This window comes from Seriola lalandi, unplaced genomic scaffold (genome assembly GCF_002814215.2).
Source record: "Seriola lalandi dorsalis isolate HSWRI2012SDOR001 ecotype SW California unplaced genomic scaffold, Sedor1 jcf7180002054970, whole genome shotgun sequence".
Taxonomy (NCBI): Eukaryota; Metazoa; Chordata; class Actinopteri; order Carangiformes; family Carangidae; genus Seriola; species Seriola lalandi.
Window position 1 is genome coordinate 276210 of NW_019525521.1, and position 15638 is coordinate 291847.

The 15638-nt window shown below is 39.4% G+C and overlaps 1 protein-coding gene across 1 annotated transcript in view; it reads right to left on the reverse strand.

Annotated features, from left to right (window-relative positions):
* Window positions 1–3870, reverse strand: part of vopp1b (VOPP1 WW domain binding protein b) — a 39567-nt gene extending 35697 nt beyond the window's left edge. The window contains exon 1 of the mRNA XM_023395879.2: window positions 3607–3870. Within this exon, the coding sequence (XP_023251647.1) occupies window positions 3607–3657 (51 nt within the window). The 5' untranslated portion in view covers window positions 3658–3870. The remainder of the gene's footprint in view (window positions 1–3606) is intronic.
* Window positions 3871–15638: the final 11768 nt, after the last annotated feature.

Here is a 15638-nt window from a genome sequence, read left to right on the forward strand (position 1 = left end):
CTGATGTTGAAGATTCACATTACTTACACCCACATGACGAACTCCGCCCGTCACACAGAAGATCAACGCTACAGAGCTTTTCTATTCAACTGCTATTCAACTATTCAGAGTGAAAATCATATCCATTGACCATTATTCATACAACACCATTCTGAGCCGTCACGTCAAGAGGTTACCATGGTAACCCTTTCATGATGCCAATGAATCTTAAGCCCATGTACTTGATGCTCTATTCGTGTCATATACAACAGCTGACTCTCTAAACACACAGAGAGTTCATTATTTGTTTGACTGCAACACTTCACACTGTGAAGTTATCCACAAATCAAACGCTCCTTCTGCACAGTGGCTGTTCAGAGTTTTGATTATAATGATCTAATGGAATTGAGGTTTAATACATCCCTCCCACACGCTGTATTTAACTCAAAAAGCCACGTCGACATCAGAGAAGCTGCAGTTTTAATCAGAACTTATATGATTCACAGCATCAGTGAGTTGTGCAGTCCACACCTCAGACAGGTAAGACTGACTCCGTCCGTCTCATACGGACTAAAGATAAATGTTCAACATCACTGTAAAATATTGTTTTACGGTCATATAAGTTTTGTTTGGAGGACTGAAACTGGCAAAATAAAAAATTAATAAGTAACTTAATATGCCATTAAATAAAATAATAATAATGAAATAAATAATATAATGAAAATAAATAACTACGTTTGCGGGAAATGATTGGGGGGTGGGGTGGGGCAACAAAGGGCAATAAATGAATAAATAACTAAAATGGACATTTAAATGGGAGAGTAAATAAATAAATAGGGGAAGTAATACAAAAGGTAAAAAACCAAATGAAAACAGAAATCAGTTTATTTCAAATTTTAAAGTACTTAATTGTCACATTTTATTACTTAATTAATGCCTATTTATTTTGTATATTATTCTTGGTGCATTTAATGGTATATTAAGTTATTTATGGATTTATGTTTATGTTTTTTTAAATTCTTTTTGGCAGTTTCAGTCCTCCATACAGGGAATGTCGCCAGTCTCGCTGATACAGGCACCATCAAACCCACCTCCCTATGTGCTCCAGTACTTTTCCCAAGATGGCTAAACAAGTTAAAACTCTCACTTCTGTCTGACATTTCCAGCATAAAGTATTGGTCAGTAAACGCATCCTGTGGCGATCAGGAGTAAAATAAAACCAATTGATTATCTTATACTGAATAAATTCACCCCTAGTCACACAGATATCTTTTTTAAGGTTTAAGGTTTTGTAATTCAAAACAATTCACTGACAGTACAGAGAGTAAACCTGCTTAATTCAGACAGAAACACAGTCTGTCCTCTGGCATCACCCTCAGGTCGCACTCCACCTGAGCAGCTCCGCAGTCTCTAATCATCACATTGGCTCAGATCTCATAATAGTGTTTTAATGCAGAAAGATATTACAGCTTGGAATATCGGTGGTGACCGTCACATTGTCTGTTAACCCGCTGCAGACTTGACGTGCTGCCTCGCACAGGTACAGAAACATGAACACTCACATTTTTAATATACTACTGTGCATGTGTGGGAACTGGCACATGCATTATCTTCCTGATTCCCAATCAAGGTTCACACTATCCAACCACTAAGACCAGCAGGACTCACTGTGGTGCAACTGGCCCTGAACACTGTCCTGTGTCCGACCTGTGGCCTTTTGGTATGTCATCCCCTCTCTCTCTCTCTCTCCCTGACTTTCCTGTCTGTCTCTCACTCCACTATCTGAATAACTTTAAAATAAATAAACAAGAGAACATGTCACTCAGTACACCTGGGAGAATACTGCACATACTATAACACTCTAAATATATCCAGGCGCTCTGCCAAAATCCAAAGTTATGATTGGCTGCTCTGCATTGAGATCCTACCTCCTCCGGAAATTAAACCAGGGATATTTTTCTCTCCATCACACGGTGATCTCTTCAACAATTCTCAGGTAAAAATAAGCGTAGCGTAGCTGGGAACCACTGTCGTATTACTGCTGTGGATGAGAGAAACCTTCATGAGCAGTCCACTTAACCCAGTATGTGTAGTAGTACGGATCACCTGAGTCCAGTTGGAAAGCTGTGAAAACACAACTCTCACTATCCTGGAAATCAGAAAATTCAAACGTGTAGCAGCTCCGAAGCTCGACATTTAATTATAATGATATGAATCTAAATCTGCCAGAGGTGGAGACATAAATCTGACTCTAATGTACTTACAATCTGTGTCTCCACAACACCTTTGCTCACACGAAACACACACCAGATTAGCTTTTAAACCTGTATAAATCAACATCATCTGTTCGAATGCCACAGAGGCTTTTCCACCACAAGAAACATAAAGTCGCACTTTTGTCATTCAGAGCTCCTGAAAATGAACCGAGACGTCAGAGGCGTCAATTCAGAGGCGCAGGCCGTCAGAACCACTTATCAAAGTGAACAAGGCAGCACCAGCACAAGGTCTAAGGGCTCGACTCCCTCCAAGCTGCCGGCTCACATTCAAAATGGATGTGCTCTCCAAGTCAGCTGAATGAAATAAAATAATAATGACGGGAGTAAATAATACATGGACAGACATGAGTGTTCGCGGTACTGGACTGGCAGAAAGAGCGGGGAATGTGACCACATCGTGTTACCTTCAGGGACCCATAAGAATAATATTTGAGCCCATTGTTGTCTCCTCATCCTCCTCAAATGACAATTAAACCCCTCCCACCAAAGAAATTACACTCATTTTGAAATGTCAAGAGAGAACAGAGGAAACCTTTGGAGCCACATGATTTCACAAAAAGTATAAACGTATGAAACATCTGTATAAGATAATAGGAGACAAAGGAAATCTGAATATCATTGGCTGCAGCTGGATTCAGCCTCCTGCCTACTGTACAACAGTAATGAGTGTGTGTGTGTGTGTGTGTGTGTGTGTGTGTGTGTGTGTGTGTGTGTGTGTGTGTCCTACAGGCCCAGTAACCCAGTGAGTGGTTATGGGGTCTGGGCACAAAGACAAAGGGATGACAGGATCACAGGTAAACTCTCTGCGCTCGCCCACCTCCGTCCTCTGTTGCACTCACCAAACAATGAAATGAAACTGCAGTATCCTCATGCACATGCACGCTCTCCCAGCTGCTCTACCCCTTCTGACATTTCTGTTTTTGTTCTCATGTCCTATGCAGGGACTTACATCACAGCCGAGCCGGCGGCAGCAGCAGCTGCAGCCGATATAGAAGTTAAGATTTCACCGCCGTGCAGTGTTTCGTAGTGGATCACTTGCATGCCGAAGTTAACAGAAGATGCCATATATGTTATAAATATTCACACTTGTCCTCTGTGGTGTGTGTGGTTTTGGCGCCAAGTGAGTTAATATTGAATTATGTCAGTTTTAAATGCAGTTTCGCTTTGGAAAACATCCCGAGCGGCACGTATCAGCGGCAGGCAGCTGTGCAGAGCGACCAGCCCCGACACAACCATGAACCGGCTCTACATGACAAATACACTCAAAGGTGAAACACTACGGAACCAGCTGCGTGTCTATCAGACCTAGAACAACACGTCGCTCCGTGTTTCACCGTCCGGCGCCGCTCACCTCTAGAAACAGCCAGAATGTCAGGGCTAAATCGGCCAGTGGGTTCCTCATGTCTCCGCCGGTAGGAGAATAAAGCCGGGGTCCGCTTCTGGAGAAGAGAGAGACGGGGAGGAGATGCTCCTTTTAATCACCACGTCGCTTTCATCCCGCTACTGGAGAGGCCCAGAGATCCGACCCAGCCGGTCCGACGCCGAGTCCTTCGGGTGACAGGACGGATGAAGGCAACCCGGGTGACGGTCAGACGCTCCACAGACGGAGATTGATGGCATGGTGGGAAGCTGCATTAGCCTGTGATGTTGGCTTATTCCACGCCCCTTTCCCATCCCCACCCCCCCCTCCCCAACAAACAAACACAAACACAATCAGGTTTATTATTATTTGTCAATTTCATTGTCTAGTGAAACAGTAAAAAATAGCAAAAGTACAGAGCTGGCATTATTATCTGGCTATTAATCTTTTAATCTTGTACTTTAATGAGATATTATCTATTTTATAATTTGTTTTTCTACTGTTTTCTTATTATGCTTTTTTTTCTCTTCTCCTTTCATGCTTCATTTATTTCTGTTAAGCACATTAAATGGCCTCTGTGTATGATTATGTGCTATACAAATAAATCTGCCTTACCTAAAAGCTACTCAAGTTATCAGTCTGAGATTTTCAAATTCCAGAAAATATTTTTAATAATATTTTTTCTTGATTCTGTGTTATCAGGAGCACTAATGTTGGCTCGATAGTCGTTTAGTCATTTTCTGTTTCCCTATTTTTAAATGTTATTCTAGAAACAAGCTGTTTCCGATTTTGGTTTTCTCATTTCAAAATGAAAATTCGATGGCTGCCACGTACACAGATCATCCTTCATGGGCCAACATATCCCAAGATTCATTGCGCACTGGTAATGAAAATAATATGGCAGTCAACAACAGTGACAGAGAGCCTGAGGATTACACTGTTAAATGTAAGTGTTGGGTTTCAGCTCAGTTCAACAGCTAACAGTACAAGAGACTTAAAACCTCATTATTTTGTAACAAGAAAGTTATGACGAAGGGCCACACCTTCGTGGGCCGCATCCACTCCCTAAAAGTGTTACAGTATTATATATAAAAATATGTATACGTTATATTATTTATGAATCAAACTCTTACTTCGCTGGATTCTAAAATTAAAGTTACCGCAGTCTTAAGACCCCCAACATTTCTAGTTGCTACAGCGACACCCAGCGAATTGGTTAAGGGTAGGAGTAGGGTTAGCATTGTTCTACACATGTTTAGACACAAATACTTTCTGGACAGGTATACAGGAAATACTCTTCCAGTAATGAGTAGTCTGAGAGCTAATTAACAGAACATAGTAAAGACATTTACACTTTGAAGACCCAGCGCTCTGTCTCTTCAGTGGTTTGTTCGGCACAGCTAATGGACACTGTCTGCACACAGGTGGTCTTTCTGATGTGTAACACCTTACTTAGTTAGTCGCAAGAGGTCCTCCAACCTTAACAACCGTACGGGTAATTTACCCCTACCCTCTGATACGACCTTTAGGAGTGTACTGGTTGCAGAGGGACCTTCGTTGTCATGGTTACAGTAAACACGTGGTAAAGGTTGGGGAACGGTCATGGAAAAAAGAAACACCATCAACTATTGGTCTGAAGTGGGAAAAGTCCAACTTTCCGTTGACCCATCCAACCAGCCTCCTCCCTATGTGGATGTTGTTGCTCTATAAAATCACTTCCAACAATAAGACCGAGCTACAGGTCGTGATAAACTAAAACAGAGTAATACATGAGAAAGTCTGTGAGCAACAGCTTTTATCTCATTTTAAATAAGAATCACAAGTCCTGACATTTTCTGCATGTGAGGTTTTCTCAGACGAACCTCCAGCTGTTCTCTTCTGCATTTAATTTGTAGGAACCACTTCCTGTGTGTTCCATTTTCCAAATTAACATGGGTGGAGTAACTAAGGTGGAGTAACTAGCTGTTAGATTAGATTTTGATAACCATTAGAGGCATCTTCCAAATTCAAGTACATCATTCCTGAAGAACTGACACCAAAGTCACACATGGTGTTTTTTAAGAGTTGCATTAATCAGCTTGAACTCTGCAGCTCCATGGAGCTAATTAGATCTTTGTTTTGGTTTTATGGCACATTGACTGTCTGACTTTGGTCTCACCACTGTCTCTTACCACAATACACTACATAAACTACCACAACTCAGTTGATCGACACCAAAACAGAGCTAAAAGAAACATGAATATTAAACTTACATTTTCAGGTGGTTATAAAGGGGCCTCCAGCAAGATTTTAATATTGCTTAGTGTCAGCAGAATATTAAAACAAAAACATTATAAGGCTGTTACAGCTCAGGCTATGTTTTCTTTGTAGTTCATCTGCCCCCTGCTGGGCAACATTATGATTAATGCAGCTTTAAAGAACAATCCTTTAAAAGGATAATAACGGGCATTATTTATTTCCTTTAACGGGAAGTCGCTGTAGACACAGGCAGGAAACATAGGGAGAGAGACAGAGAGGCTGAGGACAATGAAATTTTACGATCCATGTCTTAACCATTAAGCCATCAGGTCATTCATCCTTTTTTATTTTGAATCAACCGATCCCATAAACAAAACTGTCCCACTAAAATATGGAAATAAAATAGCACCAGTCTTTCCTTCAATGATACCTGTTGATTGCCAGACAGCTGAGCAATAACTAATTGGATAGTTTTTGACATACAGCTATACATTATACATATAAATCTTCACACGGCAACAGCTACTTAGAGGCTGCCGGCTTTTCTAATGTCTTGTAATGGCTCATAGCTTGTGATAAAGGGCTCTGTATTGTTTTCTCTGCCTCCCTTGTCTAATGATCTTTACTACACTGTGCATTTCTGAAGGGCTGCATATGTCAGTTGTGGCAATGGGGCGTTTTCAGGTTCAGCACCATGGACAGCTCCTGATCTGAGCCGGGCAGCTGGGACAGATGTTGAGAGGAGGCTGCGGAGTGGCTGTTCAAACAGAGCAGGAAACACACAGTCTGAATGGGTCTACCACCAGGAACCACAGTCAAGACTAAGTCATGTGACACACACTGGCCTACCAGTGACACACACATGTCCCATGAGCAGGGCAGGTGTTACTAATAACACTAAATTATTCTATTCAGGGGTTACAGGAAGTCAGTGACAGTGAGTCAACGTGCATGATACCCTGAATCTGAAGCAGGTAAATGGAAGTCATCATTAATTTCATTATTAATTATCAATCTGGGAGAGTTATGATGTTTTGGTACAGAAAATACACCAAAGTACACCGATCCAAAACGTCTAATGCAGTCGTGTAATCGTACCTTCATGACACTTCATGGTCATTTTGGAGGCTGCAGTTTGTGATGTTGTTGAACTGTATTTCATTATATAAACAGGTGTTTCTATTGTTTGTCCCCATCCCATTTATATCAATGAGGCTAAATGACAATAATTATCTTAGTATAATTCAATTAACAATTCAACAACACCCAAAACTACATCTTCTAAAATGATCATACAGTTGAATCAACTGAATCACACACATGCACACTCACTCACTGACTCACTCACTGACTCACTCACTCACACACTCACTCACTCACTCACTCACTCACTCACTCACTGACTCACTCACTCACTCACTCACATACACCAAGCACAGAAACAGATAAGTAATGACGTCACAGTTTACAGGTCACTTCAGATACGATCTCAGACCAACAATACGAGCAACAGACTCTCTGTATGAACAATTCATTCGTGCTTTGTGTTTCTAATTGTTGTGAATCATCTGCATTTGGAAATTATTCTTGAGAGATGTATTTCCAAACCACAGTGACTAAAACAAACCAAGTTTAGTTCTTGTGTTTCTATCAGCTGTATTTGGTTTACGGCTTTGATTATAATTAGATAAAAGGTGGAAAATCAATTGACAATATCACTTCAAAATAATTTTCATTCCTACATTACTTAAAAAAAAAAAATCAATAAGTAACTGATGAAAAATGCATGTTGTAAAATGACAGGAGGGGAACAAATATCAGCTGTTAATGGCTGAAAAATCTCATGTCTGGTACGTTTTGATGACAAACATCTGGAAGTGATATAACTTGTGTGAATGGAGCTGTTGTGATTTTAACCCGTGCTGCCAGTCGATCGTATGGGACACAAGCGGGTCACATCTCACTTCCTACAAGCGCTAACATTGTCTAGACTTGGTTAGCATAATTACAGTAGCTTACAGTACAGTACATGTTAGAGTCGACAGACGTCTCTCAACTTCACGTCTAACCAGCAACTTTACTGGTTTCTAGCAATTTGCTTCGTAAACACTAAGAATGCTGGTGTAGAGTCTGTGATCACATTCTGCTGCGCATGCAACCTGGATTATTAGTTACCAGCCGACCAGAACAATCAACACACACACACATTTACACACACGACAATAAATGACCAATAAATAAATAAATTACAATAAGACAATAACAACAGGAACTGAGGAAACACTGAAGACTAAAAGCAGGAAAACAATCCAGAAAGTACTCATAGAATAAAAGGACGTATTGTTAAAACAGATTAAAATATAAAAGAACTATATTAGAACAACAGAACATAGAACCATGGGAACATAGAGATGATGTTTCCCTTCTACACTTCACTCCTTCTAATCAGAGCTTCAGCATCAGAGATGATCATAATAAATCTACCAGGAGCTGGTTTAAATAATAAGTCTACAGGATATTTTGGATTTGACACTGACACAAGCGTGGGATCAGGTGTTTGCCATCACCTGTGTAAACATCCCAACACCTGCTGTCAGGGTGTGGCCTGTATGAAAGCCTGTGTTATTACACCAGCCTCACGCTACGTGTGTTTGTGTGTTCGCCACTGATGTCAGTCTGCCGCCACCAGACGCTCCAGTTCACGTCCCGCTGTGTGTGTGATGAGCCTTTACACTTCTCTGCTGTTCCACGCAGCGGAGGACAAACATATGGATCCCCCAGCAGCGAGCGAGCGAGCGTGCATGTGTGTGCATGATGGAGTGAGTGAGTGAATAATATGTGATGAAAACAGATCTAGAATAAAATCTGTCATTTGTCATAAACAGCAGAAACAACTTTTAATATTTCATCTTTCATCCAAATTATTCAGAAGTGATGAAAAATGAATCATCAGTCATTTTCAGTTGTTTATCTTTTTATATTAAATCCCACTTCATAACAATGTCATGGTGATATTTCATTCAGCTCACAATAATATTTATGATTACAAACATCATGGAGACGGATTTCCATGTTGAAAAGCTGATATACGAGAGCTGCAGATCGCAGCGTGTTCTTCTTCACGGCACATGAAGATTTACAATAATGGACCTTTTCATTTGCAGCCATGTTGTGACCGACATGATGGTTAATTCTAAAGATTATCTTTCTTTTCTTTCTTTCTGAGATTATATATGGGTGAGTATACGCTCACCCACCTGTCACTCAGAGAGGCCACACCCTCAATCCTCCATAACTGTAGTCCTTAATAAAATGTAAACCGGTGAGTTATATAAACAGGTGAGTTATAGCTCTAGAGACCAAAACAGTTTTTGTACCAGGCTGTAAACGTGTTTATTTCTGCTGTAAAGTTGGACATTTTAACATGGGAGTCTATGGGGACTGACTCACTGTTGGAGCCAGACTCTAGTGGCCATTAGAGGAACTGCAGCTTCTGGTTCTTCACTGTTGAGGCTTCAGTTTTCAGCCCTGGAGGTTGATGCTTGCTAACGACGTTAGATCTTGATATTTGGTTGCATGAAGGTTGTGACGTTAGGTGACAAAAAATTCAATGTCAGGATAAAGTCAACATCAATCTGATGCAGAACACTGACGACAGCTAATTGATATTTTTTTGGTTTAAAGTTGTGTTGCCAACGCCATATTGACATGAAATACCGATATTCTGGTCGTGATCAAAACATCTGACCTCCATGCAAAGTCGTTAGAGTCCAACATCCTTCTGACGTTTCATGCTTGCTGGGATACGAAGTCTACGTGACAATAAATAATTATATTCTGTACAGTACAGTTTAGTGCCTGACAGGTCTGTGAAGACAGCACTATATTCTACATACGTTCTACACTCACAGAGCACTTTATTAGGAACACCTACTCCTCCCTCTGCTCTCAAACAGCCTCAGTTCTTCATGTCACAGATTCCCCCAGATGTTGGAAACATGTTGACATGATGCATCACTCCCCATGGAGCATTATCCTGCTGGAAGCAGCCATTACAAGATGGTAAACTGTGGCCATGAAGGGATGACCATGGTCAGCAACAATACTCAGAGAGACTGAGACATGCAGACCATGGTTGATTAGTATTAAGGGGCCAAAAAGGTAATAGTTTTAATCATAAATTACATGATTAAACTATTAAATTAAAGAGCAAAGAGCCAGTTGTCCCTGTTCCCAGGTGAGAACTGCACTAAAACCAACCAATAAATCCCAGTCAGGCACTTTGAAGCTAAAACTCATGTTTAATTAAACAGTTCATCAATAAATCCTCCTTCATGATGGTTATAATGTTCAGTTTAAAATACTGAATGAAAATGAATCCAAATCTGCAGAGAATTAGACAAAACACACACACACACACACACACACACACACACACACACACACACACACACACACACACACACTGCTGGGCTTCTCCATATGTTTGTCCTCTGCAGAGTGGAACAACAGCAAGATAATTTTCCCGTTATCTCGAGATAACGAAGCTTGTTTTCTCATTATAATTACTTTGTTAATCAGATGCAGATGGAAACTTCTAGAGCTGTGAAGTGAAAATGTCAGGACGACACATTGATCAAAGCATCAGACAATATTTAAACCGAGGGCAGAAATCACACTGTGTCTTTTCATAGATGATGTTTTAGATTTTTAGATGATTTTCAGCTAACGAGTTACCAATGATTGTTGCTAAGGAGGAGAGTTACAGCGACCTAGTGTGTGAGGATCACTCAAAATAGTTTTCTCCTGATAATATATCGTTATCTCGGGATACGAGCTTTGTTATCTCGAGATAATGGGATAAAAAATGTTCGTAATTTTCACTTTGCTGCTTTGATTTATTTCTATTTAGTCATTTCAAATCTTCCATAAAGTAGTTTAGTCTGCAGCTTTAAATCCTTATGGGGAAGAGGGCTGAATGTGGGTCTGCTGCTCTGCTGCAGACACTTGTTCTTTGGCAAAGAGACTGCAGGAATGCTAACAGGAAAAACGTTCTGGGGGGAAAACACACACACAAACACAAAAACACACACACAGATCCACTTTAACTAATTCTTCAGTGCTTCAGTCTTTCATCTGTTTCATTTCCAGCAGTGCCCCCAGACAAATGAACCCTGATGTAGTAATTACTGGGTATCAGAGGGTGTAAACACTCCAGTCCATGTAGCAGAGATTTGCAGCACAATTCAGGAAAAGTAGTCAGCTGTTTCACTGTATCTCAGGGGGATACATTACCATTGTAAAGGATTAACATCAGGACAGGAAAATCAAGATAAAGAAAAAGAAAATAATCCCACTTCTAACTAGAATTACTGCCTGGTTTACATCCCTGTTTATCTAGAGTCATATCAAATATTTATTATATCTATGTTCAAAATCTAATCAATTCGTCCTTGAGTCCTAGTGAATGTTTGTGCCGAATTGGAAGAAGTCTGATCAAGGCATTATTGAGCTATCGTGTCCATCCACAGCGACTTGAGACTCGACTTGAGTCTCGTCCTCTAAACACTTGACACTTGACTCGACCACCGTTTATGTGTTTGTATCTTCACTCTGGTTTAAACAGAGGCAGCAGACGACTGTCACTGACTCACTATATGAATAATAAAGTTGAAAACAACAACAACAAACTGCCTGAAGAAAATACAGACAACAGACAGGAGGAGCAGAGCAGCAGAGTGGGCTCAGGCCACAGCTCCCAGTACAGCTCCCAGTACAGCTCCCAGTACAGCTCCCAGTAGGTCCAGTTTTATAGAATAAGCAGTGGGCAGAAGACAACAGGAAGAGTTTATTTAGAGGTACACTGTTCTATGGCTTTGTGTTCTGCTCTTGCTTCATCATAAATTATAATTAGCTAAGTAAAGTCCTTAAAGTCTAATCAGCTCAGATCTACAGAATTTTATTCCAGAAAAATCCAATGATGCTGCTACTTTTTGTATTTGTATTTAGTATCTTGTATATCTAAGTATTTAATTGTACATATTATATGTTATTATATTATTAATCCTTTTAATGTATTTGGTTTGGTTAGCCCAATATTTAATTTGTTCAATATTTAAATTTGTCCAATAAAAGTGATGACATTCAGCAGCCTGTTGTCTGAGGCCGAGGTAAAGCTGAAAGCAGTCGCCCTCTGGTTATTCAGAGTATTCAGCATGTTGATGAGGCTGCTGCATCACAGCTGCGCACTGATTTGAAAATGTAACACACCCTGCAGCCAATTAGAGTTAAGAATTGGGATGTTGTGTTGCTATGCTACAGAAGCCAGAGCGCACTGACCAATGACATCTGGCTGAAGATGTTTTTAAAGTGGGAGAGAGAGCAGCAGTGGCGATGCTGCAAAGACTCCTGGGAGAGGATTTAAATCAAGCACATTAAGAAAGACTTCAACTGAAATAAAAAAATAATCATTTTAATGGAACTATCAAACACTAATTGAACAGTCAAATGAATGTCAAACAGTATCACCGATAATTACTGCTGGAAAATGATTCTCAGGTGAGTAACAGCAGGTGAAAACACAGCTGCGTCCGTCTGGTTAGAGATTTGTTTTCCTCCTCTGAAGCTCCTCTTCTCTCTGCTGCTCAAACTTCCTCGTCTCTTGTCGGATTGTTTACGACCTTCAGGCTCGTCTGTACGTTGATTGTGTTTTTCAGTTTGTCCTGTTGTTAAACTGATTCGATCTCCGTTTGGTTTTCTGCTGCAGCGGTTCAGCCTGACCTCCACAGAAACATTAACACTGCAGAAATGTACTGATGCGTTGCTCAGAACAGAATCCAATCCTGGGAACTTTGATGCTGAACGTCAGGTGTCTTTGGTACAAATTAAACTCTGTAGTTACTGATGTGGAGTTTACAGCAAACAAGCAGACAGTTCTTTTATTTTGTATTTTATCTGCTCTTTTATTATTAATTTTCTTATGTTTTTTTTTGTTTGCTGATGTTACTGCAGCTTTTAATCTTGCAGTTTTCTTACTGAAATTGTCCTTTTCTTTTTCGCTGGTCAGTCATCTGAAGCACTTTGAGCTGCACTAACCTGTATGAAAAGTGCTGTACAAATAAAGTTTGATTGATTGATTGATTGATTGATTGTATGCAGCTTTAAGAGGTGTGTTTGAGCGTGTGACTGAAACAATGTTGTTTTATGTTTTACAAAAAAAAACTGTAGTTTAGTGGTGAATTTTCATTTTAGTTGTTTATAGATTATATCATCTGACTGTATTGCACATATTTTCATACATATTAATTTGTCACTTGATTCAGTAATTATTGATTCCATCTACTGTGTACTCTGTGTCTGTTTTACTGTGGGAATTAACACCTGACTTATAATTAAAACCCTAATTACCTTCTCCTTTCACGTTACTTTGCTGTTTGCCAATATTACTTGACATTTCAACAAATTAATATCTTCTCTGAAACAAACCACACAGGCCTTCAAACACTAGAATCATCAGTTATTGATTTTCTCGAGGAAAATCAATTAAATCTCACTCACATTATGATCATGTCCACCAGGCCTCTAATCTGTGGACCGTTGCTGCCATCTAGTGGCCACTTGAGGTGAAGCTGCAGCTCAGCAATAAGTGAATTGTCATGGTTTGTCCAGGTTAATGAATTTACTAATGACTCAGAAATAACAGAAATAATAAAATGAGAGAAGAGTAATAGCATTAATATATCCACTTACATATTCTGGAGCTTTCAGTCACTCATGGCCTTCCTCAGCAGATGGAGTTGATCAGTTGGTGGTTAAGCTGTATATGTGGGGAGATGGTCTCTGGTGTCAGAGGTGAAATTCCTGCATCCTGCGGTCATCCACTGACTCCTGGCAGATGATGACCTTTGACCTTTTATTCCAGTGGATGCTGCGAATCATATTGGTCTCTTGAAAATGTCCAGTATTTGTAAAATTTCTACTATTTATTAGAAGTTATGAAGTGATAAAACATGGATAACTGTGTTAATTTGAAAAATGACATCTGAATCTGAAAAGTATTTATGCATAAACCCACAAAAATAATAATTATTATTATATTATATAGTTATATATAACTATATAACAATATCATAACAATTCCATATTTTTACTACTATTGCTATAATTATCATTATAATTATGCTTTTATATTATCATATTATATGTTATATCATAATACTCTCTTTGACTTCTACATGGTATTGTATTATTATTGTGTAGCGTGTATATTACTGTATATATAGTTCACACATCATGGCTATCTTGACTCCTTTCGCTAAATAATTGCGCAATTCACTTACATAGTCTAAGGTATTGTAGTTTATATATTGTATGCTTTTAATTTTTTTTTTTTTTTTTTAACAATTTCATTCACATGTTTCTTTATCTGTTCTCTTACCTCTCAGCATGTCTCTGTGTTGCTGTGACAAGGGAATTTCCACAAAAAATATATTTTTTCTCATGTTACTGCCCCATAGGAACCAATAAAAAGCCTTTACATTGTGTAATTATAATTTTAGATGAGAGAAATCCTGTTTATATTTGAGTTTATTCATAGGCTGCGGTCGAAAAGCCTTTTTGCTTCGGAAGTTTCCCAACTGAGTGAAATGACCGGGATGTATCTGCGGTGGTCCAATTCTCTAAATGATAAGGAGAGAAGCTTCAGTGCTTCTTATCTTATCACCTTTAGCTTAGGAAACACTGGACCTTTCTTAACAAAGGGAAAAGAGAAAATGCCATCCCATAATTCCTTGGCACCACCTTTCACTTTGGCAGACCCTCATTAATGAAGCCCAAATCCATAAATATAGATCTCTTCTCTTTCAAATTTGTCCAGTTAGGAGTCATCGTGAAAAACAAATATATTTACTTTCTACTTAACAACATAGTAATCAAATCAAAATACTATAATAATAACACTATAGCCCCTCCCATTGTGGAATGCATTAAAAATGAATTTTCTTTAATTAACAACTGTATGAAAAAGTCAAAGGCGTCTATGCCGGGAAACTATGTACTTATGTATGAATATAATTTCTTCTGATCTCTTGTTCATTTCCTTGTTCATATTTAATTATAAAATTTTCCTTCTTTCTCCGTTTGTCTTTTCCTTTCATGTCATCTTGTTTCAACATTTCAGTCCTGTCTCCTCTGTTTTTGTGGTTAGGAAAGGAGCATTTATTCTCCATGTGTTATAAATTAAGTTAGTTTTTAAAAGATCTTTCCTAAGTCCTGATGAATTCTCCTTCACAACCTTCCTTGACCTCATGATGTTTTCCATCGAGGTCAAGGAAAAGTGGTTAGGCAATTAAATTATTTTGACTTTTCGACCACAGCCATAGACTATAAATAAAGATGGACGTCTGCAGTTGCCATCTTGGCTGTACCTGACTCCACCTAACTCCCGCCTAATCCACAACTGGGCAAAGAGGTGGGGCGTGTGTGGAGCGACTTGTCGGTTAAATAACATGCCAACTCTGCCGTTAGCATCGTTAGCACAGTTAGCTGTCCTGCTCGAAGGTTAACCCAAGGCTTATTCATTTGCTGGCTCCTTAGCTAGTTAACAGGCTAAGCTAATAGGCTAGGTATGGTGAATGCAGACACTGATACCTGCTAATTAGTGCTAACGTATAAACGGAATTTCACTCACCTCTGAAAACAGACAGAAAACAGGAAGACAGACTTCCTCACGTTATTCCTCACGTATTATTTCTCCCCAACGTCACAAACATGGCGGACAGGTTAAA